General features: G+C 49.6%; 3 protein-coding genes across 3 annotated transcripts in view; 2 read left to right on the forward strand and 1 right to left on the reverse strand.

The window, feature by feature from the left end:
- Nucleotides 1-20,577, forward strand: part of MPRIP (myosin phosphatase Rho interacting protein) — a 477,073-nt gene that overhangs the window by 274,758 nt on the left and 181,738 nt on the right. The gene's annotated exons all lie outside the window — the stretch shown is intronic.
- MED9 (mediator complex subunit 9) lies at nucleotides 543-3,869 on the forward strand. Its single transcript, XM_063143255.1, has 2 exons — nucleotides 543-1,136; nucleotides 2,793-3,869. The coding sequence occupies exons 1-2, from the start codon at nucleotides 811-813 to the stop codon at nucleotides 3,007-3,009; spliced, it is 543 nt and encodes a 180-aa protein (XP_062999325.1). The 5' UTR covers nucleotides 543-810; the 3' UTR covers nucleotides 3,010-3,869.
- On the reverse strand, nucleotides 9,392-12,566 carry RASD1 (ras related dexamethasone induced 1). Its single transcript, XM_063143306.1, has 2 exons — nucleotides 12,165-12,566; nucleotides 9,392-10,669 (listed from the first exon to the last, which is right to left on the reverse strand). Exons 1-2 carry the CDS (start codon nucleotides 12,448-12,450, stop codon nucleotides 10,119-10,121), a joined length of 837 nt encoding a protein of 278 aa, XP_062999376.1. The 5' UTR covers nucleotides 12,451-12,566; the 3' UTR covers nucleotides 9,392-10,118.

Raw genomic sequence — 20,577 nt, forward strand, 5'->3', positions numbered from 1 at the left:
AATGCCGCTGTTAAAGTAGGGTGAACCTATGAAAAGGACAGGGCTCCCGTATCTTTAACAGTTGCATAGAAAAGGGAATTTCAGCACGTGTCATTTGTATATATGGGGAACCTGGTGGAATTCCCTCTTCAGCACAACAGTTAAAGCTGCAGTAGCTATACTAGAGTGACCAGATTCAAAAGAGGGCAGGGCACCTGCAGCTTTAACTGTTGTGATGGAGGAAATTTCACCAGGTTCTGCATATATACAAGTGACACCTGCTGAAATTCCCTTTTCTATGCAACTGTTAAAGATACAGGAGCCCTGTCTTCCTTTTCATAGGGTCACCCTGATTTATCCATGTGTTGGGTTTGTACTTTTTCTACCCACAAATAGCCATCGCCATCTAAGAGAGTGAAGAAAGAAGCAGATCAATAACTAGATGCTGCTGCTGCTGCTGCTGCATCCCCGAGGCTGGGAAGGGAGGCGGCTCCCGGCTGACGCACAAATCCTGCAGCGGCGTTTGCAAGATCGCGTTGCAGGAGGCGGGGAGGCGGGCAGGCGCGCGCGGTAGTTTTGGCTGCGACGGCAGGAAGGAGGGGAGGAAGGAGGAGAAAGCAGGGACCAGAAATAATAATAATAATAATAATAAAAAAAAAAACAGAGCGAGCGAGCAGAAGAAGCAAGCCAAAAAATAAAATAAAAATAGAGCGCGCGCGCGAGCAGGGCAAGCCAGCAAAGAAAAAGGAGACTCGAGCGCGCGTGCAAGCGCAAAAGCCAGCCAGGAAGGAGACGGCAGAGGCGCGCCCGCGCGCCCGGGGAGCCCCCCGCATGGCCACCTCGGGATCCGCAGCCGTCGGGGGCCCGCGCCCCGGCACCGACGAGCAGCCCCCGCCGCCTCCGCCCCCGGGGTCCTCCCAGGCGGCCGCCCCGCCAGCTCCGGGGGACCCGCAAGCAGCGCCCCCGCCGCCCGCGCAGCACCAGCAGCAGCAGCCCTCGCCGGCCGAGCCGAAGTTCCAGGCGCCTCCCGCGCAGGGGGGCCCGGGCCAAGCGCAGCAGCAGCAGCAGCCACCGCCGCCGCCCGCCGCCGCCGCCCCGCAGCACCCCGGCCAGGAGGACTACTCCTTCCTGCCCCTGGTGCACGACATCATCAAATGGTCAGTGGTCGGGGGGGTCGGAAGGGGTCGCTGCAGGGCACGGGAGCAGCCAGCCCTCAGCCCCAGGCAGGACCGCCAGGATTACAGGGGGCCTGCCAGGGGGCGTGGCATCCTAGAGCTGGAAGGGGCCCACAGGTGGCATCCTAGAGCTGGAAGGGGCCCACAGGCCATCGAGTCCAACCCCCTGCTCAGAGCAGGGATCCACCTTACAGCATCCCCGACAGATGGTTGTCCAGCTGCCTCTTGAAGGCCCCTCGGGTGGGAGAGCCCACCATCTCCCTAGGTCATTGTTGTACTGCTCTAACAGTCAGGAAGTTTTTCCTGATCATAGAATCCTAGGATCGTAGAGCTGGGAGGGGCCTCTAAGGCCATCGAGTCCAACCCCCTGCTCAGTGCAGGGATCCACCCTAAAGCATCCCCGACAGATGGTTGTCCAGCTGCCTCTTGAAGGCCTCTTGGGTGGGAGAGCCCGCCACCTCCCTAGGTCATTGGCTCCATCCATTGTTGTGCTGCTCTAACAGTCAGGAAGTTTTTCCTGATCATAGAATCCTAGGATCGTAGAGCTGGGAGGGGCCTCTAAGGCCATCGAGTCCAACCCCCTGCTCAGTGCAGGAATTCACCTTAAAGCATCCCTGGCAGGTGGCTGTATAGCTGCATCTTGAAGGCCTCTCATGTGGGAGTGACCACCACCTCCCTAGGTCATTCACTCCATTGTTGTACTGCTCTAACAGTCAGGAAGTTTTTCCTGGTGTTCAGCCGGAATCTGGCTTCCTGTAACTTGAGCCCGTGATTCCGTGTCCTGCACTCTGGGAGGATCGAGAAGAGATCCTGGCCCTCCTCTGTGTGACAACCTTTTAAGTATTTGAAGAGTGCTCTCCTGTCTCCCCTCCATCTTCTGTTTTCCAGGCTAAACAGGCCCAGTTCTTTCAGTCTCTCCTCATAGGTCCTTTGTTTCCAGCCACTTTGTGGCCGTATCTGACCCTGGTTCCTTTCCTAGGGGCTTTGAATCTAAGGAAATTAAATGTCTTTTATAAAAGAGGCCAAGTGAGATAAAAATCACATTGCAAAAAGATGATCATATCATCATCATTATTCCAAGCTATAAATAACCAGTTCTAAAAGCCATCCATAGGACCATGGTTTTTTGTGCAAGCAGCCACCTGCTAAGTGTTTTCGTGGGGAGGCAAAGTGAGTCCTGGCTGTGTTCTTAGCCAAGTTAACTTAATGGAACCTTAGTTATTTTACTAAAAACTTTCCCAGCCATTCTTCCATTTAGATAATATTCAAGGCGGCTTACTCGAAGCCTGACGATAATGTGAAAAAGTGAAAAAGCAAGATAAGAGGTTTGAGAGCTCTTAAAATGTCAAAGTAGAGAACGCAGGACAATTAAAACTAAAAGCAGCAGCAAGAAATGGAGGTTATAAAACAACCACCAAGAGCTAAAGATTTTGCGCTTTCTCGGGGAAGCGGTAGTTTCAGAACGCGTCCGTGGGGGCGTGCTTCCTCCCAAATCCCAGCTCGGGTTTTTATTCCTGAACTCGTGGGCGCAGCGGCCGGGCAATGCGGGCGCCCTGCTGTTTCGCCTTGTTCCTGGCATGCAAGTGTAATAACGCCTGCTTTTTGCCCTTACTCTCTCCTCCTTCCCTTCCGCTCCAGCATGGATAAAGACAGCCAAGATGTCCACCAGGTGCTGAATGAGCTGAGGACCAAATTTGTGGAGATGCGCAAGCTGATCAAGACCATGCAGGGCGTTGGTGTGAGCCCTGAGCAGCAGCAGCAGCAACTTCAAAGCCTCCGCGAGCAAGTGAAGACCAAGAGCGAATTGCTTCAGAAGTACAAGAGCCTCTGCATGTTTGAGATCCCCAAGGAATAAAGAGGAAGCGACCTCGGACTCTGTGACGCGGCTCCTCTTTCTTCTCAGAAGTGGCCCGGCGCACTGCAGCGCTTCGTCGGTGCCGAAGCAGGACGTTTTGTGCCGGACTCTTGGTTCTTGCAGCTCACAAGCGTCACTGCACCGCCCTGGGTGGAATGCATTGATGTGTATGTTTGTTTCTGTTTCGGCGTGAGTTTGAGGGTGCTGGAGCTGTTCCTGGAGTGTACCATCTCTAGTTGTACGTGGAAGGGATACTCCCTTGTCTTAAAACACAATCATTGCACACAGAAAACTAGAGTGCCAGCCTGGTCTCCCTGACATGCTAGCTTTTTAGGTTCGAGGAACTGGTGTTTTTCTTTGTTTTTCAAATACAACACACACACACACTCCTTCCCACTTGGTACACTCTAGAAACAGCTGTAGCACCTATTCTGAATGCATACATTGGCTCCAACATTGTAAGAGAGAATCGAATAGTGGGGTGGTCTCATTACTCTCTCAGCCGCTAGAAGGCATTTATCTGCTTCTTCTGCAAAGCTCTCAGGAACCAGGAGAGGAATTGTTAAACCTCTTTGAAAGGAAAAGTTAAACCTCTTTGCAAAGGGGCACAACTGTAACATAGCACGACTCTGAATTTTATTGGACACTGAGGATGGAGTAAAACTTCTTTTCCAGTTTCTGTTGAAGGAAACAGGATTGGCAGGGAAGAGCACAGTTTACACATCTCTCTCTCTCTGTATACGTTTTTCATAAATAGTTTTGGTTTGTGTGTTTGGAATAGATACTTCTCATTTCTTTAGTGGTTGGTTTACATGTCTGGCTTAAGGGGAACATTAAAACTCTGTAGTGATCTCTTCTGAGCATGACTTAATAACTTTATTTTTATACTTCCCTGTTTTGCCAGCTGGAGCTGCGTAACTTCTTACATAGGAAGAGGACAAATCACCACGCTTAAAAACACACAGTTTAAAAGAAAACCACTGAATTGTTTAAAATTTAGCAAAAGGCCCTTCCACTGTGATGGGTGGCAAAGGCGGGGAATACTGATTGGTGGAACTTGTGCAGGTTTTTTTTCTTTCTGTAAGCTTGAAATGCGTTGCCTGGGACTTCATTACAGAGCAGCGTAAGCTTTAAGCTACAATATGCTGGTATTCTGGCCACACCCCTTTTGCTTTCAGCCACGCCCACCCAGCGGCCCACGAGAACTTCTCTGAAATGGAATTCCGTCCTTGTGTTGAAAGAGGTTCAACAACCCTGCTTAAAGGGGACATCCAGCATTCTGTTTCCACAACTGGATGCCTCTGGGAAACCCACATATAGGACTCTCCTTTTCATGTTCTCCAACAACTGGTATTGAGATTATACTACTTCCAGCATCAGAGGCAGTATACTGGGAATTGTGACTATTAGCCATTGATAAGCCATGAATTCATCTAATCTCCTTTTAAGGCTGTCCAGGTTGGTGGCCATCACCACTACTGTTGTTATTATTATTGTTATATACCACTCAATATAATAAAATCCCTAAGCGGTTCATATATAAATATTAAAATCACATTTAAAAGACAAGATTAAAAACCAATTCCAATCAAAGCAATATAAAGAGCGCTAACTTGTTGGTAGAGAAGGCCAGTGTTTATACACCGTACAAGCCAATATTTTTGTGCAAAGCTATGGAGGCCCCAACCTGGTGTCTTCCAGATGTGTTGGGGCTGTAACAGATCTGGAGTGCACCAAATTGAAGAAGGCTGCCCTAGAGTATGAAGAAATCCCTAACATGTCTAGGGAGGGCACATTTCTGCGCGTTGTTGGAATAATGGGGTTGTTAACGATTCATAGGGGTGGGGAATGAAAGGGGTGCCCCACATGGGAGTTGGGGCTGGATCGTCTTCCGGTCCCTGGCGATACTGCCTGTTAAGGCTCAAGCCTGCACACGTCTGGCTTCCCATAAAAATGTGGCAACTGGCTTTTAGATATTTTAGAAACAGAAAGCAGGATCAACTGTGTAGACCTCAGAGCACCAGGTCCTAAGGACAAACAACAGGCAGTGAACCGCCCAGAGAGCTTCGGCTATTGGGCGGTATAAAAATGTAATAAATAAATAAATAAATTGCTTTCATGCTTTGTCTCCAGGCCAGGGGTGGGAACCTCTGGCCTTCCAGATGTTTTTGGACTCCCAACTTCCATCAGCCCCAGCGAGCATGGCCAATGGCCAGCTGTTGTAGCCCAGGCGTAAGCAACCTTTTGGGGCCCACTTGACAATTTGAGAAACTTACCACAAAATGTCTGAAACCTCACTAGCTGGCCAAGATAGCTTTTTCTCCAGAGAAGTTGGGTCCCACGCTGGGGGTCCTAACACAGCAATGGATTGATTGCCCACTCACGTCAAGCATTGTTATGTATAATTACTTCTATAGTATCATTTATGCATGTGGCGCTTTGCAAAAGAATATGAGGACAGGTCTCTGTCCCAAGGAGCTTACAGTCCAGATATCGACATAAGGGAGACAACAAAGGAAGGGGAGTGAAATGGGTGATGGGTAAACAGGTGTGGGAGAATCTGCACCACCACATCTGTCTACCTGCCGCAGCGATGCCCCGTCCGTGTATCCATGGGCCACGGCATGTCAGTCTCATTGTCCTTTGACTAATTTTATTTATTTATTTGTTTGTTTGTTTATTTATTTATTACATTTCTATACCGCCCAATAGCCGGAGCTCTCTGGGCGGTTCACAAAAAGAGCATGGTTAGGGTTTTTTTCCCCAGCTGGAGGCCACGCGGCATCCAATTGGAAGCCCCGAACAAAAAAAGAGAGAGGCAAACTTTTGCAACATAGGTAGGTTGGAAGAACAAAGGGGGCCTGGAATCTTTGCTGTATGTGTCCAACACCCCCTCCCTCCCCTTGGTCTATGATTTACAGAGGCAACAGGCATTGTCAGGCCATGCAGGGAGGCTGCCGTGTTACGTCTCCAGAGCTGCTGTTTGTACGGTTTCAGGTGCATGAGTACAGTATCTTGGCCCCGTCCCAAAATCACGCGGGGAGGGTGCATTGTTATTTTGTACTCAAGCCGGAGAAGTACAATACAGCGGATTATGGGAACGCAGCGAGGGCGTGTGCGAGGAGACAGGTAAGGGGCAGACTCCCTGCAGTTCACCCTTGTTACACTTAATGCACCGTGCCAAGACACAACTGTTGATTTTGTCGTACCTGCAAATTTTCCACTAAGCAACATCAAGAGCTCATTCAGCCCGAGGTATGTGTAATACGCCCGATACTTTCTACGGAGCCGAGTATCAATGCAGAGAGAGAGAGAGAGAAATTAAGAATGCCCCCCCCCAAAAAAAAACCCAACAACCCAGAACTGTTTGCATCCATCAAAGTCTCTCCAAGTGTCTTAGTAGTTCTAACCTCAATCCGTAGCACGTCATTACCCAGTTCTTGTACCCCGACATAAGCAAGCTGGGGCGGAAGTGGCAGCATCTGTGAATGGGGCATGTAGCAACACATGAATGAACGGAAACATTTTAGGGGTGGGAATGTGGGCGTTTATATTTGTATACAGCGCATGCGCCGAAGCGCAGGGAGAGAGCGCATGCTTTACATGCGGAAAGCCTTGGATTCAGTCCTTGGCATCTACAGGCAGGGCTTGGAAAAACTTCCTAAAACTTTTTAAAACTGAAGCTGTACCGGCTTCAGGTTTTTCAGGGCCTTTGGGCAAGACACCCTAATTGCTTCCTCCCTCGGTGAGTCTACTTTCTCACTGCTGTGGTCACGAGCTGTACCTGCTCCTTCTCTTTCTCATCCTGGGTACCACTGACAGGCAGAGAGGCCTTAGCTAGACCTAAGGATTATCCCAGACAAATTGAGGGGTCGTCCCTGCCTGCTCCTGGGATCCCCGGGATTTGGATGTACAGGGATGATCCCGGGACGATCCCTGGATATAGGCCTGGTCTAGCCATGGCCAGAGACAGGGCATCTGTTGCTCCTTCCTTCTCACTGCCTCCATCGTCTGGGCCAGAGCAAGAGGCAGGAGAACAAGCAGGTTGTGATGGTGAGGAGGAGGGACAGGCCTTGGCAGGGACACCCCACCATACCTACCTTTGCCCTGTCCAGCTGTGAGAAGCCTTTTCAGCATCTCAGTGGAAGCAGGAGGGAGAAATATCCCCATCTTTTCTCCTCCTCCTTCCTTCCCCCACACAGATATCAGGCCAAACTCATGGGTTGCCATACCCAGTAGGCCCCTGTGGCAGTGTGGACTCTCAATCATTCCGTCTTGCAACGCCCCAACGTGGCCACCTGACTTTAAATCCCTTTTGCCAGTGTGGCCAACACATATCCATATTGATATCTGGTTTCATATTTTTTTAGAGTTGGCAGAACTTTTCTTTCAATGTTCTCCATCTCTTGTTCACTGGGTTCCCTACAGCTAACCCCCATTCCCATTGTTGCAAACCAAGCCGGATTTTATTGATAACTTAAAACTGGGTTTCAATGGAGCAACTTAGGTGTAAGCCTCCAGATGGGCCCAATCAAGGTTATTTTGTCATGTGCCTGACTTGTTGGAATACATGTGAAGCTCAGTCCTATGTTCATTCAGAAGTAAGTTCAATGGGACTTACTTCCTAGTCAATGGACTTACTTCCTAGTCAATGTCTTTAGGCCTGTGGCTTTAAACTGTGAAACAGAGTTTACCACTATTTGAGACACAGGCCGTTGCTAGACCAGGATTTAGCCCGGTGCAAGCCCTGGGCCGGCCCCTGTGCGTCCAGATGATGCACAGGGGATCCCGGGGTCAGGCAGGGGTCAACCCTCCCTTGGCCCAGGATAACCGGCACCGTTTGTGGCCTGGTACTTCCCGCAGTCTCCGGCTGAGCCTGAGATGGCGGATGTATAGCCCGTTTCGCCGCTTTTGCCGACTACCGCATTTACTCGCGGGGTGGGGAGATGGGGGGATCGGAGATCGCGGGCGGGCGGGGGGGATCGCGCGGGGGAAAATTGGGGGTGGGGGTAGCGGGGAACCCTTAAAAAAAAAAAGAACCTACCTTTATCGTTGGTGCACTCCTGCGCACATGGCCCCTTTAAGATAGAAAATAAAATGGCTGACGCAACAGAGCTTTCTTTTACCCCATCGCGTCGACGTGTGGATAGCCCCTCCACATGCCCGGATTTTAAGGTAGGTCTAGCAAGGCCCACAGAGTCTCTTGTAAAAGGATTCATGGATAGCAGGCCTCTTTTCGGGTGGGTTCTGTTGCACTCATGTCCTGCTTGTGGGTTCCTCACCGACGGCTGGTCGGACACTGTGTGAACAGACGGACCCTTGGTCTGATCCAGCAGGGCTCTTCTTATGTTCTTAATTAACCATTAGGGTAGTGTACCCATTGTCCAGGAGTAGTGTACCCACTGAGTACCAGATGCCATATTGCCTAAGTAGCTTTCACCTGGCATGTTTCTGCCAGCAACCATTAGCAACAGAATGTTGGATGAGATCGCTTCTGAGGTTCTCACATTTACCAGAGATATCTCAGTGCCCAGTTTAAGATTAAAAGATTTGCTAAGAATTATACTCTTAACCGGCCTCAACAGGGTAGGGCTAAATGTGAACAAAGTAGTCAATAGGTGTCACTTTTCTGGGTGAAACAGCCTTATTTATTTATTTATTTATTTATTTTTATACCACCCAATAGCCGAAGCTATTTGTTTGACAATTCAGTGGGCAAATCAATATTGCTGCACCCTTAGAAGTCACCCTAGCAGAACAAACTCGGGAACTGGGCCATTCACCCTGCCTCAGTCACAGAATTTTATTGTGGGTGGATGATGTCTTCTTTGTAACCTTGTGTTTTCCTAGTGTTCTGGGTGTGTGTGTGTGTCTTTTTTCTTACATTGAGGCAAAACCAAGATGGCTGCACAATGCATTTTGATAATTAGAGCTAGGAACTGTGTGTCTGGAATACCTTGTGGCAGCAAATTCCTGTGTGTAAACTCTGGGATGTGCTACCACAAAATGTAGCAATGGCCACCAACTTAGACCTCTTTAAGAGGGGATTAAGCAAATTCATGGAGAAAGGCGATCAATGAGTACTAGTCCTGATGGCTCTACGCTACCTCCAGTATCAGAGGCAGTATGCCTAGGAATACCAGTTGCTGGGGAACATGGGTGGGAGGGTGCGGTTACACTCATGTTCTGCTTCTTTGGGCTTCCCGTTGAGGTATCTGGTTGTCTTCTGTGGGACTGGGTGAGCCTTCAAACTGATACAACACATCTCTTATGAGCACCCCACTGCCCCATTCACACCCCCATACCATTTTTTTAAAGCCCACTTGCACCCCACCTTTTCAAACGCATCAAGAAACACATGAAGAGTCAGACCAAAATCGCATTATTTTCAAAAGTTTTATTTTATAGAAAAAATATAACAAAACAAAAATTGAACCAGTGTCACACAGTGTAGAAACACTCAGCTAAGATTTTGTTCATGTCCGTAGACCAAAGAATTCTATATATATAAAGTGCCTGTTTGCTTGAATGCAAGTTTCTCCTTTTGAAAAAAAAATCAAGACAAGGACGAATGTAAACAGGATCGTTTCCCCCCACAACAAACCCCTCCCTAGCAGTCCCTTGAGTTCCCACAGTCGCAGGGAGCAGAGGGGTCTTGCCAAGTTTTTCTGCCGCAGCTATGTCAATTTTTCTCCTTCTCGATGTGCTCCGTTGCAGAAGCATCACATACAGGCAGCCGTGGAAAGGGTCTTGAGAGTTCAATAGCGGCTGTTTCCTCTTTCACCCCACCCTGATCAACACCCCACAAGTCTTTTAAGACAAAATACAACGCAGAGAGACTGAACACGTCTCTCCTTCACAGAGTTTTAGTTAAATGTCTCTTCACCACTCTAAAGTCCTCCGCTGGCCCCTCGCCAAAAAATAAAAACCAAGGGGAGCAGATGGAAAAAGGTCCCCATGAAGAGCCAGGAGCACGGTGCCCCGTGGACCCGGGACGATGCCACCCTTGGCAGAAGGCGTGCGCCACCACACGGGCCGGCAGAGTTTTGGTAAGTAAGCAGCCTCTTCCCATCCTTGCTGGGAAGCTGTTCAGAACAGTGCAGGCGTCTTTAGCTGATCACACACCGCTCTTTGTCCTTAGCCTGGCCACCGCGGATGGCCTTCTCCCGGATGTACATGAGGTCACTGTGGACGCTTGGCCGGCGGGCAAAAGGGGCCACAATCCCATAGGCGTCCCCGCCGCCGTCCCCGGAGCCTTCCTTTAAGAGCTTCTTGCTCTTGAGTGCCTTTTTGTGCAAGAGGTCACAGTACTGGACGGACACTTTCCGGTGGAGGTCAGGGCTCATTTCACTGGGCAGCTTGGCCATGGTGAAGAGCGCCTGGAACATCTGGTCCAGGCTACTGTTCTTCTTGGCCGAGATCTCAAAGTAGGCACACTTCTTGGGGTCCTGCCCCACCAGCTGCTCAATCTCCCTGGGCCCCACCTCGCGGTAGAAGTCACGGTCGCCTTTGTTCCCGCAGATGACCAGCGGGACTTCGATGTTCTCCTTGGTCTTGTTCTTCAGGCAAGACTTGGTCTCCAAGATCTGCTGTTTTAGGCGCTGGACTTCCTCAAAGGAGTCGCGATTGTCCAGGCTGAAGACAAGAATAAAGACATCGCCTGCAGGAGAGGGAGAAAGAGAGACGGGAACAGGGTTAGCCGACAGTGCAGTGGAAAAGCAGGGCAGTCATTTCCCCCAGGAAAGCAAGACAGCGCAAGGAATCCTCTCAGGCTTGAGAAGGTCTCCTTTCTGCTTGAGCTGGAAAGCGACACAGAGTTTCCCCCACCTCTGTGCGTGCTTTGGCTTATTTGGGTAGGAGAAAGGCACGTCTTGCCATGGTAGACAGCTATACTGGTGGACGTGGGGTGGAGGAATTGAGATAAAGTTTGAGGGGGGCAGGTGCAAAATCTCCCTGGCAGCTTGTTTGTGTGAGCAGATAGAGTGCCTTCCCGTTTCCTGACTGCTCTCTCAAAAACTGCAATCTCTCTCTCTCTCTCTCTCTCTCTCTTTGAGCAGCGTAATTGCAAAAGCCAGAGGGAAGTTGCAGTGTAATCAGTGCAGATGCAGGTCATATAAAAGTGTCGCAGAAACCAATAAAGAAAGATTTAGAGCTCAAATTCCTATTGCTCGCGAGTCAAGTTGAAAAGGGTTTCGGCCGCTGCAGGAGCAGCAAACTCTGCCCCCGCCCCCTTGAAAAGCAATCACAGGCGGCTTCAAGTGAAGCATTTCAGTGGCTGCAATCCAATGGACATTTACCTAGGAGTAAGCCCCCATTGAGCACAGTGGGACCCGACTTCCAAAGGAACAAGGGAGAGCGACGGAGGAGTTTCTGCCGATGGGAGAAGTTTTGCTTCCCCACCGGGGACATACGGATTTATTTTCTTTCTCTCTCTCCCCCCCCCTTCTTCCTTGCTACTGCCCCTCTGACCACACAGGTTTTTGAAAGGACACAAAACCTGCCAAACCTATGTCGCCAGAGGCACCAGGCTCTCATCGGGTAGGTGGCGTGCATGTATGTGGGCAGCGGGGGTGGGTTCTGCACAGGTTTTGCACAGTTGGGAATAGAGGAAAGAAGAAAAAGCATCCCATGAAGTGGACTCTAGTCCATGAAAATGTATGCCAAATCAATTCAGGCTGCAGTCCTATATCCACTTTCCAGGGAGGAAGTCCCATTGAATTCAATGGCACTTACTTCTGTGTAAATATGTATAGGTTTGCACTCTAAGTTACTCTGAAAGGCCACCTTCTCCAACATAACATAGTTGGCTGCTTTTAAGGCATCTCAAGACATTATTGATTATTATTGATTATTATTATTATTATTGATTATTATTATGATTATTCAGGGCTACCTCCTTTGGAAACCACAATTCATATGTCCTATTAATTTAAACGCTACCAATAGGAGCAACCAGTGGAGGCTGGTGGCTCCGATGTCAGTAGAGCGGTGAATCCGCTCCGGGTTTCAGTCAGAGCGCTAAATAAAGCTCCGTCCCGGGGCAGGCTCCCCGGGCGAGCTCAGACTGAGCACGGAGCCACCAGCTTCCGCCGGGGGAACGGGCTGGCGAACCCGCGGGGCTTCGGGGTCTGACGGCGAGACGGGGAGCCTCTCACCTGTGAGGATGGAGAGGCGCCTCATGGCCGGGAAGGGGTGGTTGCCCGACGTATCCAAGATGTCCAACTGGTAGACCTCGCCGCGGATGCTGTAGAACTTGCGGTGGAAGTCCTCGATGGTGGGCGTGTACTGGTCGTCGAAGCGGCCGGTGAGGAAGCGCGACACGATGGCCGTCTTGCCCACCTTGGACGAGCCCAGGATGACCATGCGGTAGCAGTTCTTGGCCGGGATGTTGAGCTCCGACTCGCTGGGACCCATTTTCTTGATCATCTCCGCCAGGCGCATTGGAAGGGGAGGATGGAGGAGAGCAGCCGCGAGCGAGCTAGGGACGGACGGACGGAGGGACGGCGCGCACGGCTGGGCTGGACAGCTCCGGAGGGCGCGGCAGGCGGGCTGCAGAAGCGGCGGCTCGGCTCGGCTCGGCTGAGCTGCGGAGCGGCGCCGGCGGCGCTTATATAGCGTCGAGAGCCGAGGCGGCGCGCGGAGCCCGCCCCTTCGAAGGGCGGCGCAAAAGGGAGCGGGAGGCCAAGGGAATTGGCACCAGCGGGGAGGTGGAAGGCGGAGAGGCCGGCGCTGGGGCCGGGGAGTGACAAGCAACGGGCTTTTTTAGTTTGGGAATAATGGGGAAACGCTCGACGGCTCCGATTCAGAGACATCCTTCCCCGGGAGCCGTCATCAGAAGAAAAAGGACGGACAAGCTGCGAAACTGCAGACCCAGTTCGCTGGATTCCAAAGCCTCCGCGTTTGTGGGGTGTCCTGATTGCAGAACTAACTAACACACCTTCTGGGCTGTATGATTTGTTACACAAATTTGTTACACAACCCAGAAGGTGTGTTAGTTCTGCTATCAGGACACCCAACGAACGCGGAGGCTTTGGAATCCAGCGAACTGGGTCTGCAGTTTCGCAGCTTGTCCGTCCTTTGTTTCTGATGACGGCTCCGGGGAAGGATGCCTCTGAATCGGAGCCGTCGAGCGTTTTCACATTATTACAAAAATAAAGAGCCCATTGCTTATCACTCCGCGGCACCAGAGATCGCCTCTCTTTCTTCCACCGCCGCTGCCCGGGCGCGCCTGGAGCAGACCCGCGCCGGCTTGAACGCGCCAAGGCGCAGCGCTTTTGGACCCCAGGAAGGCAGGGCGGGTGAACAGGGTCCCTGCACAGGTGCAGAGTGCAGCCCTGCGCTCCCCGCCGCCGGGGGGACCCTATACCCGCCTCCCCCAACTCAGTGCCCTCCAGATCTTTTTTGGGGGGAGGGGGTAGCCTCCCATGTTAGAATAGACCCATTGCAAGGAATGAGACTTAGGTGAGCTGGGACAAGCTAACGTTTCAATGGGTCTGTTTTACGTAGGACTAACATGGGATGCTAGCCGGGGGTTCCAATTCCCATCAGCCCCAGTCAACCGCTGGTCAGGAATGCTGCAGTCCAAAACATCTGGAGGGCACGAGTTGAGGAAGGGTGCTCTCTTGCAGAGGTTCCCCCCCCTCCGGGCCCTGAGATTAGGAATGTGGGGTGGCTTGATTACCAGAGGAACCGAAACCCCGAGGTGCTTTGGATCCGGCCCAGCTGACCCGTGCTGCAAAGTTGCTGTTGTTGTGGGGACACGAATTAACTTCTGGAGTAAAACCCAGCGTCATCGGTGTACACAGGGCGCCTTATTTAGTAAAATCAATCAAGCAAAGGAGACCCCCCCCCACAATAATAATAATATTAAGGGCTCTTGCCCACCAGACAGACGAGAGCCAGTGCGCTTTACTTGTCGTGTTGCAGCGTCTGACCCTTGTTTACTCAGGAGTAAGCTCAGCTGCGGTCAAGGATGCTTACTCACTAGGAAACACCCATTGGATCGTAGCCTTTAGGCTTCATTTCAGTTGGGAAGAGAGATTGACCAGGGCCGGTTTGGTTTTGCGCTCTCTCTCTCTCTCTCTCTCTCTCTCTCTCTCTGTGTGTGTGTGTGTGTGTGTGTGTGTGTACACATTGTCCAGAATTGGCTGACTGCTCCTTTGTTTCCAAAAAGCTGCCTGCTGGCTGGCAGATGAAAACCCTCAGCAGGGGACACACCAGGCAGGAGAGCTTTTGTGTGCTTCTCTCTGCAGGGGACAAAACTGATCCGGAGTGAAGTTGCCTTCACTCTCAGCCCTCCAAAATATATTACCATGGTCATATCCTTAAACCACAGAGGGGTTCCTTTGAGCCAGCTAGGACTCCGTTTTGTTCGCTGGTAGCTCTCTTCAGCATGAAAAGGAGAGCCCTGCAACACCTGAAGAACATGAATGCTCCCCTCCCTGAGCATGTGCAGAGTGCATCGCTCCTGGACAGCCACAGCCTTGAGAGCACCTGTAGATTTGGAGGGACATGCATGTTCTGGGTTCAGAACTCACCCCATTCCCGAATGGCCTTGCGCATAGCGTTGTCTCTCAGCTTTAGTTTACCTATCTGTAAAATGGGGGGCACAAGCAGACTTTATTCATTTTGCAGAAAGTAAAAAACAACAACATTACAGAAGTGAAAATAAAAGATATGGTTGAACATTGTCGTCAATATTTGTATTCCAGCCTGATATAAATAAAAACCATGTTGCTACAAACGTGCCTGTTGACATTCCTTGCGTAGCATGTTTATAAAGCCTCTGTTTTGAGGAAACCGCACGAGTCCAAATATATTTTTATCGCAGTTGACATGCAGTTGGTGGCTCTGATCATAATCCAGATATACAGATTCTGATGCAGAGGTCAGTCAGCAGGCTATTTCTTCTTAAAAAGCTGACTTTATCCCACCCCACTCCGTCCAAATACACACAGTTGCAGGTTCTTGTATTCTAATACCCATCTCTGTGGAAAGAAAACAATTTGCAAGTCACAGGTGGGCCCGTAAAGCAGTTAGGGGGCATTTGCATACCTGGCAAATTCTAAAAAGGTGACTTCTTGCAAACCCCCCCCCCCCGCTGCCAGCTTTGAAGCGGCCCAGTGGCTCAAGTGTTTCTTCTTGCAATAGCAAATCATGGGTGCCCTCTCTATCCCTGTCTTTTTAAATTGCCTTTGCAAAATGAGAAAAGAGACTTCTCCAAAGAACTTGCAGCAGTGGCGAAAAAACAAAAGAGTTAATCTTTAACCAGGCACAAGAAGGATCCTCAGTCAGCCAGGGTTAACTGTACAGCCACATCAGAAGCATGTTGGGCAGGCGAGGATGAAGAAACAGCGGCTATATTCTGTATAATTGCTGGGAGAAAGTCAGGCCTGCCGCTTAAGCACACACATTTCAAACATCGTCTTAGAACAGATCAGGCTGGTTCACATGTCGTACGTGTCCCTTGGTTGATCTTTAAGGGTGCAACCCTATGCCTATTTAGACAGGGGGAAAAGGCCTATATGCATGGGATTGCATCTTAAATCTCTTAAGAACATACTTCCACTGTTGTTCCCCAATGATCACTCCTCTGGTTTTGGAGGCCATCAGGACTAGTAGCCATTGATAGCCTTCTCCTCTATGAATTTGTTGCTTCTCCTTTTAAAGCCACCAAAATTGGTGACCATCGCAACATCTTGTGGTAGCCAGTTCCATAGCTTAACGCTGCACCGTGTGAAGAAGTCATAGAATCATAGAATAGAAGAGTTGGAAGGGGCCTACAAGGCCATCGAGTCCAACCCCCTGCTCAAAGCAGGAATCCACCCTAAAGCATCCCCGACAGAGGGTTGTCCAGCTGCCTCTTGAAGGCCTCTAGTGTGGGAGAGCCCACCACCTCCCTAGGTAACTGATTCCATTGTCGCACTGCTCTAACAGTCAGGTTTTTCCTGATGTCCAGCTGGAATCTGGCTTCCTGTAACTTGAGCCCGTTATTCCGTGTCCTGCACTCTGGGAGGATCGAGAAGAGATCCTGGCCCTCCTCTGTGTGACAACCTTTTAAGTATTTGAAGAGTGTTCTCATGTCTCCCCTCCATCTTCTCTTCTCCAGGCTAAACATGCCCAGTTCTTTCAGTCTCTCTTCACAGGGCTTTGTTTCCAGACCCCTGATCATCCTGGTTGCCCTCCTCTGAACACGCTCCAGCTTGTCTGTGTCCTTCTTGAATTGTGGAGCCCAGAACTGGACGCAATACTCTAGATGAGGCCTAACCAGGGTCCTTGTAGGATGAGAAGCTTATTTACTTTCACCAAACCATTCACAATTTTATACATATTTATCACGTCCTCTTTCTTGCTCACCATTTTTTCTAAAGTATCCCCTCTCCTTGTAGGGAGCTGCTTCTCCCCCTGGTCTTTTCTACACATTTTCCAGCTCTTCAATAATTGTTATGGGATGCAGCAAACGGAACTGGATTGTTGAGAAAATAAATAAAACAGTGACAAAGTTATCTTTTTTTAAAAAAAGCGGAGGGGCATTTTTTAATTAACACTATTACTAATTATATCTTCACATTCTTTAAGAGCATACCATTATCAGCACATTATTATTTATTATCATTTATTGTTATTTTATTGCTCAAATGCAAAATTCTGCTAATTTTACTGGGAAGTTTCTCCAGTGGCTGAATGAAAACAACAAGGTGGAAAACACTACATCAGTATTGTCTGAGAAATTTATCTCCATCCATTCTGATCAACATCCGGTGTGCGTTAAGAGAAGGGAATGATGGTGATGCTAATAAATATACCCTGAGAAGTGAATTGGATTAGGAGTAAAGCTGCAAGAATAATTTCTTCCGCTATGGGGCAGTAGCAAGCACTGCTGCTGCTTTCTCCGTGTAGACAGCTTTTCCTAGTGTGTGGAACTTCCAGTTTTGAGGACTGGGGAGAATCTAAACAGCACAGGTTTACTGAAAGCACATGGTAAAACCACAAATGTGGGTAAGCGCACAGGTGACTTTGGACGCACAGGTACCAAAAGAGAGTATTAGCAAGGGACACGAAGGAAAAGGTTTAGCAAGACCAGGAAGAAGTTGGAGCCGTTGTTGACCTGGGGCTCAATTTTTTAAAAAAATCGTATTAAGAAGTGGGAGAAGCTCACAGGTCCACACGAGGAAGGTGGGGGAGTTTGGTGAGTAATATGCGTGTCGGCACATTAACGCAATTCAGAGATTGTTCATTTCAAGTCTCGAAGAGAATTTTCTGGAGAGGTATTTTCCCCACTAAGGTCAAGTAGACATGACATGGGACGTTCATGAAGTTGATAGGGCAGGGAAGAACCAGAAAGTGTGTGTGTGTGTGGGGGGGGTAATGCTTGGGGAATCAGCTGCCCTTTCGGGTTCCTTCTGATCCTCAACTCAACCTCAGCTGGTCGCCAAAGCTGGCTAAGGAAAGCATGAAAACATAAGGAGAGCCCTGCTGGATCAGACCAAGGGTCCATCTAGTCCAGAACTTTGTTCACACAGTGGCCAACCAGCCATCGGCCAGGGATGAACAAGCAGGACATGGTGCAACAGCACCCTCCCACCCATGTTCCCCAGCAACTGGTGCACACAGGCTTAGTGCCTTGGATACTGGAGGTAGCACATAACCATCAGGGCTAGTAGCCACAGATAGCCTTCTCCTTCAGGAATTTATCCAACCCTCTTTTAAAGCCATCCAAATTGGTGGCCTTCACTACATTGTGTGGTAGTGAGTTCCAAAGTTTAACTATGCCTGGGCAGACTCTCTGTGGTTAGTGCACAGGTATCCCAGGTGAAAAAGTAATGACCTATACCTACGGCAGGGTGTTGAACCTGCTTCCCCAGAAGGCCATGCCTCCTTTTCCTGGCCTTAGTCTGACTGCTAGTGATTTGGAGGGGGGGGGGGTTCTGGCTTTTGTAGGGGTTTCCACCCCATTCTAAAAGGTTGAAATGCCTTTCCTAAGACCTAGGTACTAGCAGGAAGGGCTTTCAGCTAAAATAGGCTGGTATCATTTGTATTTTGGCTCTGCCCCATTTTGCATTTGGCCACACCCTTTCCCTATAGCCCTGCCCAGCCCTTGAAAGCAGCTTCTCTGATACTGAATTTGGCCTTCAGGCTGCAAGAGGTTCAGCAGCCCTGACCTGGGGCAGTCTTTTGGATTACAACACTTTCCATCCCTACTGTCTGAAGCTGATGGGAGTTAGAGTCCAAAACATCTCAGGAGGGAGTAGGGACCAGGGTGGGGGAGGCTGGGATATCATCTCATGCTCCTGATTAGGGATGGGCAAACTGTCTGACCTGGAATTAATTCTGGATTTTCTAGGTTCATTCTGGATTCCCCCACGCCACCCCCCGTTTGTACAGATGAATAACGATTAACGATACAATCAGACAGACTGCAGGGCCCAGGGGCCTCTGAACTGGCTATGCCCAAGCGAGCCTGTAGCTAATGTCCACACTGAATTCTGCAATCTGTACAAATGAGGCACAATCTGCACAATGCAGTTAATTTCGCATACATGCCTCACCTAGGAAAGGGGCATAGTACTTCCATAGTACACGAGAGTTCAGAAAACACATACTTTTATCTATTTTTGCGACTTCTTAGGGGCTAGAAACTTACTTTTTAAAAAACACACCAAGAGATTCAATCTGATGCTGATTTCTGCACCCCACGGCGATGCGTCTGCTTGTGAGCTGTGGTTGTGCAATAACGCAACGCACAGGGTCTAGCTATAAAAAGGCATTTGATATTTTTTTTTTAAAAAAAACCCTGACGCTTTCGGTTCGGGAGGGGACTGATGGGAAACATCTCCAGTTGGCATTTTAGACCCAGAAAGCAAAATGTAATTACCCGTATTGGGAAGCTTTTCCTGTTTGAGTGACTCTGATGGGAGGTTTATTAGCTAATTACAAAAGCCACGTACGTTCCCCGCCCTCCGCCTCCTGTCCATAAGCGTCGTTCATGTGGTTAACTGGCAACAGAAGCCATTGAGAACGGCTGCTCCTTTGGGGACAGACAAATTGGATATTGATTAGTCTGTCGCTAATGACGTGGACTATTAATAGCTTGGGCTAGGAGGGTGCGTTAAAAATAGCCAGCTGCTCCAAGTTGAACTGGTAACTGGCCACGGACCATCCATTTGCTCTCCTCGACGAGGCGGCTCCATCGAGAGTAAAGCCAGGTGTGCTTCATGTAAGGAGCATTAAGGGATGCTGAAAATGTATAAATGAACCAGGGGAGGAAGGCTCCAGGAGAAACCAGCTCCATCGTGCTTTCGAGAGCCTAAAATCCTGCATTGAAAATACTCATCTACCCAAATATTTGGCAACAGGTAGCTTCATCCCATGTACCTGTTTCCCTCGAATTATCCCCTACAGTGCTAAGCTGTTGTTGTTGTTTGCTGCTACTGGGCACCTAGATCCTTTGCATACCAGGAAGTGGGTTTAAGGGGGGGAATGTAAAAAAATCATTAAAAAATCAGCAGATGACCCAATCCAATTCAAATTTGGCATGCTTAAAGCTCTCCTTAATATCTATTGCTGTGCCAATTTTGAAGTCTTTATCTTTAAAGCTTACGCAGATGTAAGCATTTGTTTAATTTTTCTTCAAATCCTGTTCCTGCGCCCCAGTGGCCGCTCGGACGATACACTCGAAATCTAGTATCAAAATATGGCGAGTCTTTTGCTTTTATAGCATAATTAAAGCCGGATGCATGGGAGCACTTCACAATAAAAGCAGATTATAAGCTGGAAAACTTCGGAGTCCTTTGCACGCAATTCGCAGTGGTTGCACAGTATAACGCTGGTGTGATAAAGCTCTGGGACGGCGCAGATGCAAACAAATTGAGCATTGCAATTTCCGCCCCAGCTTTTCCAAAGTCAGTCACCGGTACCGGATTCTGCCAGTGGAGGCTGGTGACTCTGATGTCAACGGGGCAGTGAATCCGCTCTGGCTTTCCGGCAGAATTCTAAAGGTGCTTTCAGCACACCGGCCCCTGTCCAGGGTCCTGACCTTTGTCTGAGTACCAAGATAGCGCTGGAACCCCAGGCCTACCTTTCTCCGCCTTGCTTGGGCCACGGCCTCCTCTCAGAGACAGAAGTCATGATGGATCAGGACAAGAACAACAAATGACCATGATAAGGGACACAGAAAACCCTATCAGTAGATGGCACTACACCAAGGATCTGATGGTGTAATCAGCCAAACCCTTCCTAAAAGTCAGGAGCGGTCAGGGTTAGAATGGGGAATACCTAGGTCTCTGGACAGATGTCCCTGAGTGGTGATCTGCAAAGGCTGAAGGTCAGAGTATCTCCCTGGCCAGTGCTGTGTTCTCTGGTCTTGGAATGTGACTCCACCCACCCAGGTGGGTCATTGATTCCTCTCAACAAGAAGAGCTATAAAGACTTCCGGTTTGAGTTGGGACTTTGCTGGGGCAATAATTACCTTTCTTGGCTCAATAATCACCTCTTTGAGTGTCATCACACCGGGGGGGGGGGGATTGCGTTTGCTTACTGTCACTTCTCTGCCAGCGCATTTGTCCCTCA

Source organism: Elgaria multicarinata, chromosome 17 (genome assembly GCF_023053635.1).
Source record: "Elgaria multicarinata webbii isolate HBS135686 ecotype San Diego chromosome 17, rElgMul1.1.pri, whole genome shotgun sequence".
Taxonomy (NCBI): domain Eukaryota; kingdom Metazoa; phylum Chordata; class Lepidosauria; order Squamata; family Anguidae; genus Elgaria; species Elgaria multicarinata.